Source organism: Oncorhynchus mykiss, chromosome 31 (assembly GCF_013265735.2).
Source record: "Oncorhynchus mykiss isolate Arlee chromosome 31, USDA_OmykA_1.1, whole genome shotgun sequence".
NCBI lineage: Eukaryota > Metazoa > Chordata > Actinopteri > Salmoniformes > Salmonidae > Oncorhynchus > Oncorhynchus mykiss.
In genome coordinates, this window is record NC_050571.1 from 41,889,768 (window position 1) to 41,904,844 (window position 15,077).

The 15,077-nt window shown below is 42.9% G+C and overlaps 1 protein-coding gene across 7 annotated transcripts in view; it reads left to right on the forward strand.

The window, feature by feature from the left end:
- The first annotated feature begins 722 nt into the window (after positions 1-722).
- The window catches only part of LOC110505190 (protocadherin-19), a 76,814-nt gene continuing 62,459 nt past the window's right edge, over positions 723-15,077 (forward strand). For 2 of the 7 annotated variants that reach the window (XM_021584230.2, XM_021584231.2), the window contains exons 1-2: positions 723-3,981; positions 7,588-7,942. In XM_021584230.2, the coding sequence (XP_021439905.2) occupies positions 1,835-3,981; positions 7,588-7,942 (2,502 nt within the window). In that variant the 5' untranslated portion in view covers positions 723-1,834. The remainder of the gene's footprint in view (positions 3,982-7,587; positions 7,943-15,077) is intronic. The other 5 variants (XM_021584233.2, XM_021584234.2, XM_036969567.1 and 2 more) reach the window with 3 other exon arrangements.

A 15,077-nucleotide genomic window follows, 5' to 3' on the forward strand; every position in this document is an offset into this window, starting at 1 on the left:
CTGATTCTCAAGAAAGGTTGGTGTTACATTTCGCGCATCTAACGCAGTCTGAAGCCGCCAAAAATGAACCGCTTTACAGCGTTTCATGATCAACTCTATCCACTTTAACAAAATAGGCTACAATAAGCTATATGCTACGTCCATTATGTAAATAAAGCTTATATCATCTTGATGTCATCAGCAATCACGTGTAGATCAAATATTATTTCGATACATAAAGCCATATCATCATTGAAGGATTGGACTCAGATCCCAATAGAAAATGCAGTTGCATTTTGGCAAAGCCTCAATACACACCGGTATTTCAAAAGAAAGCATGTAAACACTCCGATTGCATTGAAATGACAAGAAACACAAAGAGAACCTGAAATATTAAATATAGTAAACATACCAAGAGGTCTACCCGTTATATATATATGTGCGTGTCTGTGTTAGTTAATTAGAACTACGGTACTAGGTTTGGATCCTGTTCAATCTCTTTAAATACATAATAAACATCGAGTGATAAGTAAACAAATGTTGCCTATTTATATCAACCCTACTTAACCCATTCCATCTACAGCTGTACAAGTGTGCAGGTAGTCGGCCGAGTTTTCGTTGCTGTAGTTTGCCCCACCCACCAGCAAATCCAAACCTCCTGTGTAACCTCTGATTGGTTGAGGGGATTGCGGGTCCTGAGACTGAGCGCTCGGCGCTGAGCTGTGCATTGGGGCAGTGTGTACTGTTGATGCGAGCGGAGCCGGGAGCGCGTATTGGAGTCAACTAGCAGCCTACTGACAACGAGTGGTGCTTTTTAGCTCATTCAGGCCGGATATTTTCATGCATTTTGCTCTGCTGCGAGCTTGAAACGATCTGCTTCTTATTGTGACGGTATAACATCCTTTTATCTCTATATAGTTTCACAATGGATTTGATATGGACCATATCTCGCCGCGGAATGTGTTCGGTGTCTCCATGTGTGCGATCCAAGGAAATTAATTAGTAAAATAAGCTACACTACTTTGAGAGAGAGAGTAAAACCTCTAAATGCTTGCCTGGAAATAAAAAGGTAACTGTGGTCTTCACTAATAGCATTATAAGACTAGTTCCGACAACAGCATCCTTGGTCTACGTTCGATAACTGGACTTTGGCTATTCAGGGCTTTTCTCAATACGGATTCATTTTTACGTTTCAATCGGATATCTGGTGTGATATAATTGCCCAATGAAGAGGAAAAGTCATTACAACTTGAAAAAATCGTCAATATGAATGAATGGAACGCATGCGTAAAATCCAGTTTGTCTAAAATGCGCCTTGTGGTTTTGGTACCGGAATCATGACGCTGGGAAGAATTTAACTGGAAAATGTTTTAGCCAATTATTTTATCTCCATTGAACGTTATCCTTTGATATACCTGTTCATCGGATTGTTCCTCCCTTTTGATTTTTAAATTATTATTTTTTTGCATGGTTTTTCACCCTGCATCGAAATGGTTGGGTTTATCGTGTCAATCGCTATAGTTGTTGCTTGATATGAACTGCTCAGATTTACATGGGTAAATCAGTGTTCTGAGATCATTCAGAATGTTTTCCAAGCTCTATCCTCCCCAAAATCTCACGCGTTGCAGCAGATTGGAGAATGTGGTTTTTATCAGAAGAGTACAATGAAGTAGACCATATCGATATAATCAAGTAACATTTATGTCATATACGAGCCTTTTCTTTAATCGAAACGTATTCCCTGGATAACTTTTCGATGAGATAACTGGATGATTTTTCCCGTTATCTCTGACATGCAAAGGTGTGCGTGATCATACAAGGTCCCAATTAAATATAAGGAAAATCAACAGGTACAATGTACGCCAGGGAGATGGATTTTCTACAAATTATTTGGATAGTTATTTTATGCTGGACTGGCGCTGATTCTGTTATTAATTTGAAATACTCGATAAACGAAGAGCAGAAAGCTGGGTATATCATTGGAAACGTGACAAAGGACGCACAAACGCAAGGATTTGCCATTGCACCGCGAGCGCCGTACTTGCGGGTCATCTCGAATTCAGAGCCGCGATGGGTGGAACTCAGCCCTGCTGGACTTCTCCTCACACATCAGAAAATAGACCGGGACGTGGCTTGCCGACAGACGGCAAAGTGCACTGTCTCTCTGGAGGTGATGTCAAACTCTATGGAGATATGTGTCATTAAAGTTGAAATTGTGGATTTGAACGATAATGCGCCCAGATTCCCCACAAACCACATTGACATTGAAATCTCAGAGAACGCCTCCCCTGGTACCAGGTTCCCCCTAGAGGGGGCAAGCGATCCGGACTCGGGGATCTTCGGTGTGCAATCATATTCGATCACCCCGAATGAGCTCTTCGGGCTGGAGATTAAGACTAGGGGGGACGGGTCCAAGATTGCCGAGCTCGTAGTTCAAAAATCTTTAGATCGGGAGACTCAGTCTCACTATTCATACGAAATCAGTGCAGAAGACGGTGGAGACCCCCCAAAGATTGGCGCAGTCCAGCTCAATGTTAAAGTAATAGATTCAAATGATAATAATCCCGTTTTTGACCAGCCTGTGTATACAGTGAACGTGATGGAGAATTCTCCTATTAATACACTTGTAATTGACTTGAATGCAACGGACCCTGACGAGGGAACTAATGGTGAGGTTGTGTACTCGTTTAACAGTTACGTCACCGAGAAAACGAGAGACGTATTTAAAATTGACCCTAGAACCGGTATTATCACTGTAAATGGCCCTTTGGATTATGAAGTAACCCATATTTACGAGATTGATGTCCAAGCTAAAGATTTAGGTCCCAATTCTATTCCGGCTCATTGTAAAGTCACTGTCAATGTGATGGATGCGAACGATAACCCACCTGTCATTAGTTTATTGTCGGTGAACACGGAGCTTATTGAAGTTAGTGAGAACGCGCCTCGCGGATACGTTATTGCATTAGTGAGGGTCTCAGACAAGGACGCGGGCGCGAATGGTAAGGTGCAGTGTAGACTACAAGGCAACGTTCCTTTCAGGCTCCAGGAATACGAGAGCTTCTCAACCATCCTTGTTGATGGCAGGCTAGACAGAGAGCAGAGGGACACGTACAATCTAACTATCCAAGCAGAGGACAGTGGTACCCCCCCCTTACGCGCCACTAAATCGTTTGTAGTGAAAGTCACAGATGAAAATGATAACCCTCCCCACTTTCTAAAACCACATTACCAAGAGATGGTCCTAGAAAACAACCTTCCTGGCTCATGTTTGCTGGCTGTGTCAGCTATAGATCCTGATTTGGGCATGAATGGCACAGTTTCATACACCATCGTGCCCAGTGAGATTAAACACATGGACGTAAACACATATGTCAGCATAAATCCTTCAGGGCGTATTTATTCCATGAGATCATTCGACCACGAGTACACTAGGACATTTGACTTCAAAGTTTTGGCCAGGGACCAGGGGAATCCGTCCTTGTCCAGTAACGCAACGGTGCGCATTGTCGTTTTGGATGTGAATGACAATACACCTGTTATGACCACTCCATCCCTGGTAAATGGCACCGCGGAGGTATCCATTCCAAGAAATGCAGGAGTGGGTTACCTGGTTACCCAAGTCAAGGCCGACGACTATGACGAGGGGGAGAATGGAAGGCTGACCTATACCATCTCGGAGGGGGACAGGCTTTTCTTTGAGATAGACCAAGTGAATGGAGAGGTCCGGTCCACCAAGATGTTCGGAGAGCAGGTCAAGTCGACCTACGAGATCACAGTGGTGGCACGCGACCACGGGAAACCGTCGTTGTCGGCCTCGGCATACATTGTAGTTTACCTCTCACCGGACCTGAACGCGCAGGAATCTATTGGACCCGTAAACCTGTCGTTGATCTTCATCATTGCCCTGGGCTCTATTGCTGCTATCCTGTTTGTCACTATGATTTTTGTGGCAGTAAAGTGCAAAAGGGATAACAAGGAGATCCGAACGTACAACTGCAGGTACTGAAAACAACCCCTTCATATCCATCTCATTAGTTTGGTGTTTCAGTCGGTCATGGTTATAGGCCTGTTGTTTTATTTTATTCCTCCATATAGGCCTACATGTACGCATTTTGGTACCCATTCAGTGGTGCGCATAATTGTTGTGCGTGTGTGTGTGTGTGAGAGAGTGAGTGAGTTCAGGCTGGTACTGAGTGCACGTAGCTGTATATCTAGTGCATGTCCAGGGGCCTGAATGTTAGGCGCTACTAAGGAATGCAGGTGCTCCGAATTGGTAAAGCAAAAATGGCTTATGGACTCCTTGACCAAGCGTCCTTGGCTTACTCCTTTTTTTTTTGCAAATCCTCACCATTACCTAGGACTAATAATCTTGGCTAGATTCTGACAATTATCTGAATTTTACAGCTATTTCATTTATGGCGCATGTTATTCCCAAGGGTTCAAATGGATGTTCTAAAGGAGACAGCATACCCTACCATTCTGTGAGAACGATTACATAATAATGATCATTATCAATAATACTGTTACTAATCACAATGATAAACTCAATAATGATAGCCTAATAATAATAATAATACAATTAATGCTAGAGGGATCTACTACTAAAACTAATGTCATCCACCTTTGAACCCACTATGCCTCTGAAGGAGACATACATTATTATGTAGCACATTATTATCTTGATCATCATAATAAACATATGATTTTCTTCTGTAAAGCATCAGCTTCCACTTTGATTTCCTAGTGATACATTACCACTTAAAATGTCCAAATTGCATTTGTGGATTTAACCTGAAGCTATTATCATATTTCATATTTTACTCTGAACAGCATTTTAGTTGTGCTGCTACATCAGGCCGTTTCAAACGTGTGGCAATTGGCTGACCTTGTATGGTTCTTCCATAAAGTAAGGCAAATGCACATATCTCAGTCAGCTCTAGCGGATAAAGGACTATTGACAAAAATGTTGGGTTGAGATCCATTAAACACACTGTGAAGCAGGGGTTCCCAACTCAGGGGGCATGCCCCCCAAACGTGGCGCCAACGTTTCATGGGATGCTCGGGACCTTCCTTGACCTTCCTTGATCTAAAACTACGCATAAATCTGCAATGCTTTAGGCTAGAAACAAGCTGTAAAATGCCAGACGAAGATGGGACTCTGATGCACATGGGAGTATTGGTTTGTCTCTATGACAATCAGAAGCTGAGCTATGACCTTCTAAAGTCCAGGAGTCAAAGAAATTGGACTTTGCTTGGTAAGTAATTTCATATAATGTGTGACTCTGTCACTATCAATTGATCAAATCACTTTCTGTCAAAGAGAATACATAAAATCAGGTTGAGGGTACATAAAAATTATAAAACACATCTGTTAATAGAATAATATTTGGGGAAATCGGGTCTATACTTTATTTTCCTTATTTGTTATTATTATAATCATTAAATAACCTTCCTAAAATATGTCACGGGTCATGTTAAACTATGTAGAATTGCAGGAAATGAGTTTCAAAACAACATTTTCCTAGGTTCCTCAAATGAAACCAAATTAGTGTTGTATTTAATATAGGCTATCTCAATTAACAATAATTATTGAGGGGACCCCTGGGGAAAAAAGGTTGGGAACCCCTGCTGTGAAGCATAGCCTACAAGAATGGACATTGTGTTGTACTTTATTTTCCTTTATTCACCTAGAAATACTTAAGGTGTGCAGACAACTTTATTTTTCAAAAAAAGTGTGGACTTTCTCAGGCACACATGATCATGGATTATGGTTCATATTGGTCAGTGTTGATTTAAAATCTAAAGCACTCATGGATTTGCATCATGTTTTTCCAATCCTTATTCTTCAGAGATGTAGATTTGATCAGGGGTTCACATAGTAGGAGATCCCTTTTACATTCAATATTCTATGTACGGTATGGATAGCACCCCTAGGGCCTCACTTGTTATGTCACATAGCTTCCTGTTTCAAAGTCACATTGTTGTCAACACAAACAGCACACAGACAGTAATTAATGACATTGGAATAAAAACATCTGTTTGTTTTCTGAAAAAACAATGCTCTTAGAGAGTGAAGCAAATGACTCTGGACATAAGTAATTTTATTAAGCCAACTTTAAGGGGATTTAGGGCGTTTATATGTCTGTCATTGCCACATTGAAAAACATAGCCTACTACATTTCCCAGCACGCTCTTTCATTTGGATATGACCCACAAGGCTCTATTTCTGTAAGAAAAATACACAACCAACCAATCAAACAAAAAAACGAAGCTAAATAAAATAATATCTGCCCAACACTACCTAACCACCTTAAAAAATCCTGTTTTGTGGCATAAAAATCATTTTCCTGCTGGGTACTTTAATCTATATTGCTGTGCAGTGCTCCTGAGTAGCTAGCTACCACCTCAAACCTATGCAGTACTTATCTGCAATTTATTACTAATTTTCTTTGAGTCGGGGAGGATTTCTTCTGTCCATTTTTCGATTTTGGGCACAGGAGTACTAGAGAGAACAATGGCAGAACAACGCACTCTCTTTTTTGATCCTCACAGTCTCTTCTCTCCCCTACTCAGACGAGAGAGCACACACGTGCGCGAGAGAGAGAAATAACAGTTTTGAGATGCCCCGAAAACGATAGAGTCCAAGGCTGCTGCTATTGACATTTTATTTTCCAGAATGAAGGCAGGGAGGAACAGACCCGGAAAGCATCTTAAGTGAAAAGGAGAACCCATCCAGTAAATACTAAGGATGGGGGAGTCCTACATGTGCATAAGCAACCAGGGCCTCAAGTTTTATTAGATGCACGGTAGAAACAAGAGTAAACAATCTATCCAACCAGGGCTAAAAATAGATTATTGGAGAGTGGGAGTCCATGCAAATGTTTGACATGTTAAAAACTCAGAGGCATAGGCTTGGGTCAGGAGGGATTCAAGGGATTCTGCTTAAAATAAAACTTCCCCTCATAAGAATTTACAAGCCTGGATGGAGAATGGAAATTGTCTTCTTCCAGCCTGAGCATCAGCAGCATCCTTTCAATAAAGAATCTCCGGCTTTCTCATTTAGGCTGATTAGAATCAAAATGCTCTGCTCCAGTCAGGGAACAGCCACAGACACTAGTTTCTAAATGTATTTGATTTTACAGTTTTCCTGCACTCCATATTGCCAGTGGGCCTCGCTTGGTAATGAAAGAAAAAAGGGAATTAACGTTAGGGCTGTGCTTTAAATATGATTGCAAAATTTGGTTGGTGCTCTTCAGTATTGTCTGTTGTCTTGTTGTTGCTGTGTGTGTGTACGTGTGCTTTTGTGGTTTGGCATGTTTGCATTGTGTGTGCTTGTTGTTTGTGAGACATGTCAATTGTGCCGAGCATGCAAACGCAAACAAATGAGGGATGATGGCTCCATTGGTGGCATGGGGAAGGCGGTCAGGCTTGGGGTGACTTGAGCATGGCTCCTCTCTCTCTACCCTGAATGCCCACCAATGAGCTGGCCACCACCATGGGAACTTTTGGTCAGCACCCTGGCATGGCCGGGCGGGGCGCCTCTGACTGAATGGCGTTTGCCTGTGGGCAGATACAACAGAGCACTGCTTTATTGAGTCTGTTCAGTTTCTTCTACTTGCGCAGGGTGGCGGAGTACTCATATGGCAGCCAGAAGAAGTCGAGCAAGAAGAAGAAGCTGAGCAAGAACGACATCCGCCTCGTGCCGCGCGACGTGGAGGAGACGGACAAGATGAACGTGGTGAGTTGCTCATCTCTCACCTCCTCCCTCAACTACTTCGACTACCACCAGCAGAGCCTGCCGCTGGGCTGCAGGCGCTCCGAGAGCACCTTCATCAACGTGGACAACCAGAACTCACGCAATGCTGCACCCAACCACGGCAGTTATCAGCAGCACACCTTCGCCAGCGGGCAGGGCCCCCAGCAGCCTGACCTCATCATCAACGGCATGCCGCTGCCTGAGGTGAGACCACGCTTAGTTCGCTCTGATCTGTCCCTGCGTCTTGTTGCTGCTGTGCCAATCTGTGCCAATGCCCTTGGGAAGAGGGGGGGACAGAGGGTGGATGTACGGGGTTGGGTGTATGGGACAGGGGAGAGTGATGGTTAAGACATGTCCGGTCAACTCTTACATAGTCTCACTAGTCATTGTCATGACTGCGTTGTGCTTCAGCTTCCAGTGGGAGTATAGTCATTTTGGGGTATAAAATAGTAGTTGTAGGGAGTACAGTCGCTGTGGGTTCGCCTGGTGTATGTGAATGAATTGTCACGTTGACCAGGTATGTTCTCTCAACAGAAACGTACCAGATCATACTTCTATAACCTCAGTGTAACAGTACATTTCCTACTCGTTTGAAATAGAATCTGATCCGCCATGTGTGGTCTTGTGTGTTAGTAGCTGCATTTGAGAGAAATAAATCAAATGCATGTCAGAGGTTTACCCAGGTACAGGGATTGACCTGTGGATGAGAGCGAGCCGTGCCAAGCGCGAATTTGGAGGCCTGACAAAATGGATTATTTGGCTTCCACCTACCTGCCTTTTTTTTTGTGAGCTGAGCTATTGCAAAAGAACAGGAGTTTGAACACCTGCCAGACGCATTGACCCTGCTAATCAGCTCCACCACATGTGGTAGAAGAAAGAATAATCATTGCTTAAATGCTCCATGTGCAAACAGTGCGAACGGCCCAATAGGCTCCAGTGTTAGTCATGCAGTCAAGGCCAAGGTTGCAGCTTTGCACCCCACGCAGCCAGCTATTATAGAGCTATAGTCAACTCACTATGCATAGGGTTGATTGTATTGACGTAGCGATGTATGGCTGATGACAGCAAAGGCCTCGCTCGAGTGGGCTATTTAAACTGACAAGAGTGTACACAGACTAGCTGGTCTTTAGAGTATAGATTTTTGCCTCTATGCCATAGTCTATTGGATTCCTTGGACATCCTCTCTAGCTTGACCTACTTCTATGGCCCTCAGTGGGGTAGGGGGTTCTCACAATCCTGTTCAGTCCCAAATAAAGCAACCCCAGCCATCACATATTTGATGACTCCAATCTTCGTTTGACATTCAGTGAGAAGAAGTGTGGAAAAGCCTAAAATCAAAACCAGAAACATAAGAACAGTTATTGAGCCATTGATTGGCTGATCCACTGAGGATCTGAGCTCCTATCGGATCCCGCGGGGTCGATGAGGCCCCACTTACAGCCACACTGATTTACTGCAGACTGTCTGGGACGGATGGAGCCAGATAGAGGGTGAGTGAGAGGAAGAAGGAGAGAAAGAGATGTCCTGGTAGGGTCGAACAAGTGCATGCCACCATGCCGTGCCCAGGCCTTTATGTACCCGCAGGTAGCATTCAGGTCACAGACCTCTCCATGAGCAAAACACAGGAAAAAACTTCAGTCCGGCAGGCACAAAGAAATGACTGTGTGGTTGTAAAATCCAGGTGGAGTAGCCTGTCTTGAAGGCTTAAAGCATCCAATAAAAAATCACATTTTCTGGGGGATTAGAGAGGCCTTTATTTGTTTATGTTAATGAAAAAGAGAAGAGAGGGAGACAAATAAAGGTCTGAGGTTCTGATATGCAAAGCTTGGAGGTGTCTGATAGGGATGGGTTAGGGGATGGAGGAAAGGAGGGAGGGAGAGTGTCTTAATGCCAGGTGTCTGGGCTCCACCACATTTTTACATTTTTTTTTTCCGTTTGTGATCGGCTTGATAAAGGCAGAGGGTTTGCTTAACATGCAAGCTCTGTCGCAGCTCCGCGTTCCACATGACGTTGACAAACATCCCTTTGACCGCGACCCTGTGCATATTTCCTGTGGACAGACGGAGAGAGGAGATGCTGATTGTTAGTCAATGGGAGAGCGGGAAAGAGGGAAAGAGGAAAAAGGATAGATGAGCTGGGTGAAGAAAGAGAGAGAGAGAGAGGCGGGAGGGAGTATGTTCATGTATCTGTGTGTGTTTGCATTCTCCCCCTCAAGCAGGCTGCAGCTAAAGCCAAATATTTATTCTCCATTCTGACATTTAGAAGACAGTAGCTAAATATTCACACATTGCTGTTAAATTACAAAAAGTGTTGTCAATTGCAATTGCATAGCCATTAATGTAGACCGCAAACAAACAGTGCATCTGTGAAATGACCAATAATAGCTCTGTCACGGTGAGCAAACCCACTTGACTCCACAAGTCCACATTTTCACGAGGTCTAGCTAGGACACAGGGGCACTTTTGTGATTAGTGAGGTTCATGCTTTATCCTCAAAAACGTTTGTCTTCACCCTGGCCTGAGGGCGCTCCTGTAATCATCTGTGAGTCAACCACCGTTTTACAGTTTTACACTAGGGCATCATATTTGTTTATTTCCAACTTATTGTATGAACTCTAAGCCGAGCCACATGGAATAATGGCATTAGGAATTGAATAAGATAAAAAAACGAATAATCGAAAACAGGAGAGTGAAAGACTTCATATGTAATAATGAGGATTTGATTTTATGAGATTCATTAATGTTATCGGATTTGTGTTATTGGTGTTCAGGTATATGGGTCTCATCAGCACCCAGTACATGTATTAGGTCGTTTTGTATTTTTCCACCTTTATTTAACCAGGTAGGCCAGTTGAGAACAAGTTCTCATTTACAACTGCCACCTGGCCAAGATAAAGCAAAGCAGTGCGACAAAAACAACGACACAGAGTTACACATGGGATAAACAAACGTACAGTCAATAACACAATAGTAAAATCTGTATACAGTGTGTGAAAATGAAGTAAGGAGGTAAGGCAATAAATAGGCCAATAGTGTTGAAGTAATTACAATTTAGCAATTTACACTGGAGTGATATATGTGCAGATGAAGATGTGAAAGAAGAAATACTGGTGTGCAGAAGAGCAGAAAAACAAAAACAAATATGGGGATGAGGTAGGTAGTTGATTGGATAAACTATTTACAGATGGGCTGTGTACAGCTGCAGTGATCGGTAAGCTGCTTTGACAGCTGACACTGAAAGTTAGTGAGGGAGATATTAGTCTCCAACTTCAGTGATTTTTGCAATTCGTTCCAGTCATTGACAGCAGAGAACTGGAAGGAAAGGCGGCCAAATTAGGTGTTGGCTTTGGGGATGTGAAATATACCTACTGGAGCACGTGCTAAGTGTGGGTATTGCTAAGTTGACCAGTGAGCTGAGATAAGTCGGAGCTATACCTAGCAAAGACTGATAGAGGACCTGGAGCCAGTGGGTTTGGTGACAAATATATAGCGAGGACCAGCCAACGTGAGAAAACAGGTCGCAGTGGTGGGTAGTATATGGGGCTTTGGTGACAAAACAGATGGCACTGTGATAGACTGCATCCAATTTGTTGAGTAGAGTGTTGGAGGCTAATTTGTAAATGACATCGCCGAAGTCAAGGATTGGTAGGATGGCAGCATGAGTGAAGGAGGCTTTGGATTGGAGATGCTTAATGTGAGTCTGGAAGGAGAGTTTACAGTCTAGCCAGACACCTAGGTATTTATTGCTGTTCACATATTCTAATTCAGAACTGTCCAGAGTGGTGATGCTGGGCAGGCAGCAATCGGTTGAAGAGCATGCATTTAAGAGCAGTTGGAGGTCACAGATGGAGTGTTGTATGACGTTGAAGCTCGTTTGGAGGTTAGTTAACACAGTGTCCAAAGAACGGCATCAGGGATCAAAGAATCACCCTCAGCAAGAGCGACATCATTGATATATACAGAGAAAAGAGTCAGCCAGAGAATTGAACCCTGTGGCATCCCCATAGAGGCTGCCAGAGTTCCGGACAACAGGCCCTCTCCGATTTGACACACTGAACTCTATCTGAGAAGTAGTTAGTGAACCAGGTCATTAGAGAAACTAAGGCTTGTTGACATTGGTTGTATTATCCTACTTCAGAGAGAGAGAGATTTTTAACAGTGCTTTATTTCAAGCTAGGTGTACTAAGAAACTACATGGTAAAATGGTAGTTAAACAGGAATAACCTATGTATTACCAGCTGAGAGATGGTTGACCTGCCTGTGGTTGTGGTTGCAGATTAAAAGACTATAGGTCGCTGGTTTAATTTCTTCTTCTTCCATGGCTTAATTGTAGCAGATCAGTTGGTGGGGGAGACAATTAGACAGTAAATTAGACAGTAAAGGAATGTCCTTTGGCTATAACGTGTTTTTGAATGGGTAATGTGTACTACTGTGGCTTTATTATATCTCCACCTGTGATTCCAGATAATGAATATGTTCAGGGAAAAAAATAACTTATCTCTGGTATTGATTCAGTTTACGCTCATCCTTATGCGGGAAACAGATTGCATATTTTTTATTTTATTGGGTTTCATTATGGTGTTCAATGAAATAGAAAAAAGGGAGGCAGTCTTTGTGCTGTTAAAGTGTGAGACTTTCTGTGGAGAAACTGTAAGCAGATATTTTTTGCCAAGTTTAGTTCATTGCCAATTGAGGTAAAATCACATCCAGATGCTCCCATTCTGTTACCTGAAAGATGGCTACATAACTAGCTATTGTAAGCAAATGGCACATGTCGTACAGTTCAATTTCGGGCTTTCTGCAGTGTGACGAGTTTAGGCACTTGGAGCATTTGGCAAAACCAAAGGCATTTCTGTTACTGTCTTGAATTTGTTCCTCTCACAGTCAACAGCAGATCTCCATGCTGTAAACAAAACCAAGGTTGCTAGCTACAGCAATTTGTTAATCACTAACTGTTTTCTAAGATAGCTTGAAATTGCCTACATGTTGATATTGCTGCAAGAGAGGTGATGGAGAGCGGTACTGGGTTCCATATTCTACATGCCTGAACATCATCCCACCCCCCCATGCAATCACTTCACATCAGGACAATATGCACAGAACACATTCCAACATGCCACATTGAGGATGCAAAGTAGATGTCGTGCTGTCAACACATACTTCACATCTGCTGTGCCTGCCAATCACCCCCCCCCCCCCATCCGTGCCTATACAGTGCACTACTTTTGACCAGAGGCCTATGTGCCCTGGTCAGAAGTTGTGAACTTTAAAGGAATTAGGGTGTCATTTGAGACACAGACAAAGACTGCAGCTCTGCCATAAAAAATATAATTACATTACCGATGAAAACCATAGAGGAATCAAGATAAAAAACTCAATTCCAAGCACATTGTCGTGTCTCTGGATATTCAGGCTTGGATGCTGGATCAAATGCTACTTAGTCAGTGTGCTAATTTCAGTTAGCAGTCTTGATCATAATCTTGAGCTATTGCTAATCAGATTGTGCCTGACCTATTGCCTTTTACTAGAGTGTTGGGTCTGGTTTGACTGGCACAACACAAACTCAGGCCGCTCTACATTTAGTCTTTGATCTTGTGATGTTTCTATTGTAATTGGACGATCCAAGCCCCCTGTTTCCCTCCTTCCATCTCACTTAGTTTTTTCTGAGAAAAATGTCTGTCTTCTCTAATCTGGTTGCCTTCCTCTTTAAGCCACTGACTAATACATGTGACAACACATATGGCGGGATAATATGTTGCGAACTACAGAATTGTACATTTTCTATGACTCACATCGAGGCAACAGACTAGGGCTTTTGTATTTCTCTAAATTTCATCAGGCTAATCCAATTAATCATCCCTAAATCCATACGATAAAGTAAAGGTCAAAGCATGCTGTCTCGTTGAGGGGCTTTATGCTGAGAAGAAATCTCAGTCAGGCTCCAGGAAAAAGCTCTGATGAGGGAGTACCATTTAAACAATTTCAAAAGGGGATTTTCGAAGCTCAGGAAGAAGAAAAGAGAATAATCAGGTGGTGAAAAAGCGAAACAAAGATTTTACAGAGTGGCAACTGACGGATTCTTGGCTGCTTGAACTTGAAATGTTGAAATGCTAGTGTGTTTTATCTGTTGAAGGAGTTGGGGGCGAACCTTTGCGTGCTTTAATGTCTCCTCTTCAGAGGGATACGAGAGAGTGAAGCATCTTATCTGAAGCCCCTGATTGAGTAACTGGCAGATGAGCGCAGGAATTATAGCGAGAAAGGTTTGATTTGTGAGTGAGCCATGGATTTGGGAACGCTCTTGCAAAACCATCAGTCAGTCTGACAGTCAGTTAGTCAGTCAGCGAAACAAACAAATATTTCAACATTAATGCACAGTCATGTACAGTATGGACACACCTACTCATTCAAGGGTTTTTCTTTATTTTCACTATTTTATACATTGTAGAATAATAGTGAAGACATCAACACTTTGACGTAACCAAAAACGTGTTAAACAACTCAAAATATATTTGAGATTTTAGATTCTTCAAAGTAGCCACCCTTTGCCACGGTGACAGCTTAGCACGCGCTTGGTATTCTCTCAACCAGTTTCTGGAATGCTGGAATGCTGTTCGAATGCTTTTCGAACAGTCTTGAAGGAATTCCCACATATGCTGAGCAGTTGTTGGCTGTTTTTCCTTCACTCTGCGGCACAACTTATCCCAAACCATCTCAACTGGGTTGAGGTCGGGCGATTGTGGATTCCAGGTCATCTGATGCAGCACTCCATCACTCTCCTTTTGGTCAAATAGACCTTACACAGCATGGAGGTGTGTTTTGGGTCATTGTCTTGTTGAAAAACAAATTATAGTCCATTTAAGCACGAACCAGATGGGATGGCGTATCCCTGCAGAATGCTGTGGTAGCCATGCTGGGTAAGTGTGCCTTAAATTTTAAATAAATCACGACAGTGTCACCAGCAAAGCACCATCACACCACCTCCTCCATTCTTCACGTTGGGTAACACACATGCGGAGATCATCCGTTCACCTACTCTGCGTCTCAAAAAGAAATGGCGGTTGGAACCAATAATCAAAAATTTGGACTCATCAGACCAAAATGACAGATTTCCACCGGTCTAATGTCGATCGCTCGTGTTTCTTGGCCCAAGTAAGTCTCTTCTTCTTATTGGTGTCCTTTAGTAGTGGTTTCTTTGCAGAAATTTGACCTTGAAGGCCTGATTCAAGCAGTCTCCTCTGAACAGTTGATGTTGAGATGCTAACTCCAATGAATGTATCCTCTCCAACAGAGGTACCTCTGGGTCTTCTTTTCCTGTGGTGGTCCTCATGAGAGCCAGTTTC